The 6,145-nt window shown below is 38.6% G+C and overlaps 1 protein-coding gene across 1 annotated transcript; it reads right to left on the reverse strand.

Moving 5' to 3' along the window:
* Positions 1-1,884: 1,884 nt before the first annotated feature.
* LOC116412193 (chymotrypsin inhibitor-like) lies at positions 1,885-5,535 on the reverse strand. Its single transcript, XM_031905852.1, has 4 exons — positions 5,480-5,535; positions 3,669-3,733; positions 3,175-3,210; positions 1,885-2,277 (listed from the first exon to the last, which is right to left on the reverse strand). Exons 2-4 carry the CDS (start codon positions 3,706-3,708, stop codon positions 2,084-2,086), a joined length of 270 nt encoding a protein of 89 aa, XP_031761712.1. The 5' UTR covers positions 3,709-3,733; positions 5,480-5,535; the 3' UTR covers positions 1,885-2,083.
* Positions 5,536-6,145: the final 610 nt, after the last annotated feature.

Below are 6,145 nucleotides of genomic sequence, written 5' to 3' on the forward strand. Positions count from 1 at the left end.
AAATACTCTCTGTGGTCAATCAAAATTCTCTCTGTGGTCAATCAAAGTACACTCTGTGGTCAATCAAAATTCTCTCTGTGGTCAATCAAAGTACTCTCTGTGGTCAATCAAAATACTCTCTGTGGTCAATCAAAATACTCTCTGTGGTCAATCAAAATTCTCTCTGTGGTCAATCAAAATACTCTCTGTGGTCAATCAAAATTCTCTCTGTGGTCAATCAAAATACTCTCTGTGGTCAATCAAAGTACTCTCTGTGGTCAATCAAAATTCTCTCTGTGGTTAATCAAAGTACTCTCTGTAGTCAATCAAAATACTCTCTGTGGTCAATCGAAATACACTCTGTGGTCAATCGAAATACTCTCTGTGGTCAATCAAAATACTCTCTGTGGTCAATCAAAATTCTCTCTGTGGTCAATCAAAATACTCTCTGTGGTCAATCAAAGTACTCTCTGTGGTCAATCAAAATTCTCTCTGTGGTTAATCAAAGTACTCTCTGTAGTCAATCAAAATACTCTCTGTGGTCAATCGAAATACTCTCTGTGGTCAATCGAAATACTCTCTGGCATACAGTATATCACCACCTATAACTTTCTAAAAGATTTGTCTACTAATATCAGACATGCTGATCTGCAGTATTAAAATAACGATGTCCCTTAACATTTATTAAGCCAAAGGAGAGGGATGGAGATTATTAAAATCTATATAATAAGAATTCCGAGTTGTTTGACTGGTGCAATTACTTTCTTCTGTTCATCCAAGGGCAATTAATTTATTTACTCACTTATTTATAACATTTGTTCCTGACACCGAGCAGATTAGTGTTTGGTCATTGTATATACCGTATAAACTCGACTATAAGCCGAGTTTTTCAGCCCTAAAAATGTGCTTAAAAAGTAAGCATCGGGTTATACTCTGGTATATACGGTAATTGCACTCAAACTACAGGTAATACGGTCATTGCGTGCGACTTGAGCGGCACGTATACGCGGCGTGCGCGCGACATTAGGGAGCTGTGCGGCCATGAGGAGCACCCCTTAGCCCCCCCCTCCTGGATGACCATTCGTCGGCCTTGAGCAGCAGTATAGAGGGCGCGGCCATGAGGAGCACCCCCAAGCCCCCACCCTCCCTAAGCAGCATGTTGGCTGTACAAGTCTTGTACAATACGATGTGCTTGAGGAGTATCAGTTGGAAAGCTGTGTATTTTACAGTTGAAAATAATGAGGTTATGTTATGTTTTATAAAAAAAAAAGGAAGGGACTGTAATGCTTCTACTGAACAATATAAACTAAAGATTAAAAAATATAAACTAAAGATTAATACTGTGAAATTATAATTTATGTGAGCTGACTCCTACACTTGGGAAACATGGCTACTGTGTAAAAGACCTGCATTTGTATGTGCTCAGGGTGCAAAGGGCTTATGCCTGTTTTTTATACTTTTTGGTAAATTACCCCTATAGTATTGTATGTATCCATGTCTGCTATTTCATTGTGTATGCCATATTTAATTATGGGATTAAAGATTTTTTATACCAGTATGTGGATGCTTTTCATGCTGCACCATTGAGGGGCTTATACTCGAGTCAATAAGTTTTTCCAGTTTTCTTAGGTAAAATTAGGTACCTCGGCTTATATTCGGATCAGCTTATACTCGAGTATATACGGTATGTTATGTACATTGGAGAATATATTGTTTTGTTTCCTTGCGTCGTGTATGTCTGAATGTGAAAAACATAAATACATAATGGGATTTGTTGGGATTTCCATTCCAATTATGCCTGCTTCCCACCCCCTACGCCAGTTCCCTTTGATGCTCCCTTTGGCGCTGATAGAGCCGAGCTTAATGGTCTGGATTCACAATAAATAAATACACAAAGACAGCAAATTATTTGTGTGTGTCAAATGTCAAGTTTATTAAGACTACACAAAAGCTCCATGATTTCCTTTTTATTGGAAAAGATGAATGGATAAAAGTAGTTTCATTTTAGAATTTGTACGTTTTATATTTAGTGAGAGCTTCCCCACAGGGTAATGATTACAGATCCATATAAAGAGCCGAATATGGGATTTAGGAGTTTTTAACCTCAGGGAGAAGGGCATTCACTGGGCAAAACACAGGCGCCAGATTTGCCCTGAAGAAAGATTTTGGGTGCCTTGCAGGTACACCCGATCCTACAGGCCATCGTACAGATCTTGGGTGGGTTTTGGTAGTTGCCACAATTCAAGGGACAGTCACTGCCACAATCTTCCCAGAATTGATCGGATGGGCATCTGTCATCTGTCATGGAAAATACAGTCTTAATTATGTTTAGATATAAAATTAGATATATATCTTTTTTAAATATACATCAGCATGGATGTCTGGTAGGGAATAAGGTGCCTTCATTCTGTTCGAATCAATACAGACACAGGCTGCTTACAGTCCTCTCTCCAATATCTCAGTCGGAGGAGATGGAAAGTCTTATACATTGGGGCTCATTTATCAACACGGGGAACATTTGCCAATGGGCATTATCCTGTAGTAACCAATCAGCGATTGGCTCTTTTGCGCCAGCTGCAGGTAGAACAATGAATGCAACCATTTGATTGGTTGCCATGGGCTGTTAGCCAAGGGCAAATCTGCCCAGTGTTGATAAGTGACCCCCATTGTTTAGACATTTGTTGGATCCCACAGAGCAAAAAAGTGTATTTTACGACCTCTGTGAGTTTATATTTCGTTATTTTACAGCAACTGGGGGTGGTGGGGGAGTTATAAAATCAGCTGATATATTTCTATGGATATGTCCTATAATAAACTCCTTATCTGTAAGCCTGAGACACAAAAGGTATCACTTTTGGGAAAGGCCGGAAGAGGCATAAGGAGATGAATAACCAAACAAATGTGCATTTGTATTTTATTTTAAAAAAGGACTACATTTTGAATGCACGCCCTATGTATGTGTCTCATTATGACCATGGGGGGTACACTATACTGGCCCTTTTACAGATCCCAGAGAAAGGGATACAGATACCAAAAAATGATAGTAATCAGCATCAGTGAATTGTTAGGAGTATAAAACACTGCATTCTAATTCCAAATGACCGTATAGCTAATGTATATGAATGTAAGAATGCATGTGTATATGTTTAGATGATATAATTATTAGATATATTGCTGTTAAGATATTTTACTTACCATCGTCTTGTCCATAGGCGTAAAGAGGCAATAAGGCTAAAAAATAAATCATGTACAATGTTATGCTCACTCCATATAAAGGAGCTAATGCAAAGAAGGAAATTGTAATAGAAGCTTCATACCAGGGAAAGAAGAAACTTTCTAAATATAATCAATTCTAAATTCTGTGCCATTTCTGAAATAATCCAAATTAATGTTCTTTATTTCCTTCACTGTAGTCTGTCTCTCTACATGCAGCTTTGTGTCGGAGTCGGTTATTTTGGAAAATAGTCTTGAATACATTGTCTCGGCAAAAGAATGACACCCTGATAAATCTAATCTAACCGCTCATCAAAATCTGACTCCAACTCCTGCATGAATAGAGATTGCTGAGAGGGGGATAGAGGGGAGGAGCCTTAAGAAAAACTGGAAAACTGACATTTTTTCTCTCTATTAATTACAGTTAATACTTTCCTTTATGGTACAAATATGCCAGGATTTGAGATGACGCTTACCCACAGTGCAGACAAGAAACGCGATAGTCACTCTCAGCATTTTGCTGTTGTTTTATTGTGGTTGTCTAAAGAAAAAACACATTGAAATGATTTCATTCCCAATCGAACATGACAAAATAAATTGGATTATTTACAAGTGACTGAGGTATTTATACAAAAAAAATGGGGGGTTTAGGTGGAGAATGTAAATCACAGTTTGCTCGTTAATTGCATACAAATTAACCTTTGGGCATATTGAACCCAATAACACAGGCAAAGGCTGTTGCTCCGCTCACAAACAAGGACAAGGTCACTAAATACTTTTGCTTTTCTCCAAAACTTTCATGAAACACTCTAAGCCAGTGATAATTAGCGATGAGCGTGAAACGCAGGTGCTGTGATTTTTTTTGGCTGCAACCACGAATTTACGTTGCAAAATTTTTGCAAAAAAAAAATCCCCAATTGGGAATTTTGGGAATTTATACCTCGCAACAAAAATGTGCTCATCACTAGTGATAATGGGACAATTCATTAAGAGCCATTACTTTATTATTAAGCATTATTATGTATTAATAAGTATAACTATAATATTAATAAGTGTATTATTATTCCTCATCTCTGGACAGATTTGTCCCGACACACAAAAGGTTTGCCTAAATTATTCTCTGTTCTCTAACGCCCAACTATAATAGAACAATGTTCCGCTGTTCTCTAACCCCCAACTGTAATAGAACAATGTTCCACTGTTCTCTAACCCCCAACTGTAATAGAACGATGTTCCACTGTTCTCTAACCCCCAACTGTAATAGAACAATGTTCCGCTGTTCTCTAACCCCCAACTGTAATAGAACGATGTTCCACTGTTCTCTAACCCCCACCTGTAATAGAACGATGTTCCACTGTTCTCTAACCCCCAACTGTAATAGAACGATGTTCCGCTGTTCTCTAACCCCCAACTGTAATAGAACGATGTTCCGCTGTTCTTTAACCCCCAACTGTAATAGAACAATGTTCAGCTGTTTTCTAACCTCCAACTGTAATAGAATGATGTTCCGCTGTTCTCTAACCTCCAACTGTAATAGAACGATGTTCTGCTGTTCTCTAACCCCAACTGTAATAGAACAATGTTCCGCTGTTCTCTAACCCCCAACTGTAATAGAACGATGTTCCGCTGTTCTCTAACCTCCAACTGTAATAGAACAATGTTCCGCTGTTCTCTAACCCCAACTGTAATAGAACAATGTTCCGCTGTTCTCTAACCCCCAACTGTAATAGAACGATGTTCCGCTGTTCTCTAACCTCCAACTGTAATAGAACGATGTTCTGCTGTTCTCTAACCCCCAACTGTAATAGAACGATGTTCCGCTGTTCTCTAACCCCCAACTGTAATAGAACAATGTTCCGCTGTTCTCTAACCCCCAACTGTAATAGAACGATGTTCCGCTGTTCTCTAACCTCCAACTGTAATAGAACGATGTTCTGCTGTTCTCTAACCCCCAACTGTAATAGAACAATGTTCCGCTGTTCTCTAACCCCCAACTGTAATAGAACAATGTTCTAAAAATGAGTCAATACTCCTTTAGAATTGCCCAGTTAAAATATTAGTTAGTCGAACCCTATTGGTAATAACTATTTTAAAATTGTAACTAAAATTAAAATTGAATTTAATTACATTTTTGAATGTATGTGAAAATGTTAACATGCTAAAATTTCATTGTATCTCTTTACAGTTCTCTTTCCTACTAGAACCCACAATACTCTCTCCATAGTAATTCTCAATCCCTGACATCTACATGAGAGCACTTAGGTACTATTAGTGACTCTGTACTTACCTTAGAAGGACTCGTTAGCCTGGAAGTGCCTTGCCCAATGATAACGACCCAGGCCGGCAGTATTTATATGTGCTACACTGCTATTGCACAGCCGGAACCCGTGAAGCAATATAAGAACATCATATAATTAATTGCTGCCAATTGCTGTTTCTTTCCCAATGTCCTTGTATAATCCTGTACATTAATATTCCATACAATTAAACATTACAAGATGTTCTCCGGGAAGTTTTGGTGCAAGAGCTATTAGCAATCAGTCACTCAGAATAATAATTGTTTTTGTAAATGGAAAACGTCAACCCTAAAAGAGATACACGTGCAAGTCGCCCTTCCCCATAAAGCATAGGTCCATCAAATGGGTAAAGTAGGAAATCCATGGTCTTTGCTGGTTAATAGAAACACAAGAAATCAACATTTACTTCTATATAAGTAGTATGCAGTATTAGCTACCAAATGAGCCCAAACATGGCCAACCTTTGGAATCGGATACTGTATATACTCGAGTATAAGCCTAGTTTTTCAGCACCTGAAATTTGCTGAAAAAGTCACCCTCGGCTTATACTCGAGTCGGGTGCCATGGGTCCCTCCAGACTAGCACCCTTTGTCCTTTGTGTGCCCCCCCGCAACCAGACCCTCCAGTGCCCTGGCCCGCACCCAAATTCATCTTTA

The sequence above is a fragment of the Xenopus tropicalis genome, chromosome 7 (genome assembly GCF_000004195.4).
Source record: "Xenopus tropicalis strain Nigerian chromosome 7, UCB_Xtro_10.0, whole genome shotgun sequence".
In the NCBI taxonomy this organism is placed as follows: domain Eukaryota; kingdom Metazoa; phylum Chordata; class Amphibia; order Anura; family Pipidae; genus Xenopus; species Xenopus tropicalis.

Coding starts and splice junctions, on each gene's coding strand:
- LOC116412193 (XM_031905852.1), bottom strand. CDS start 3,708: ATGCTGAGAGTGACTATCGCGTTTCTTGTCTGCACTGTGG. Junction 3,211..3,668: donor GTTTCTTGTCTGCACTGTGG/GTAAGCGTCATC, acceptor TTTATTTTTTAG/CCTTATTGCCTCTTTACGCC. Junction 2,278..3,174: donor CGCCTATGGACAAGACGATG/GTAAGTAAAATA, acceptor TTTCCATGACAG/ATGACAGATGCCCATCCGAT.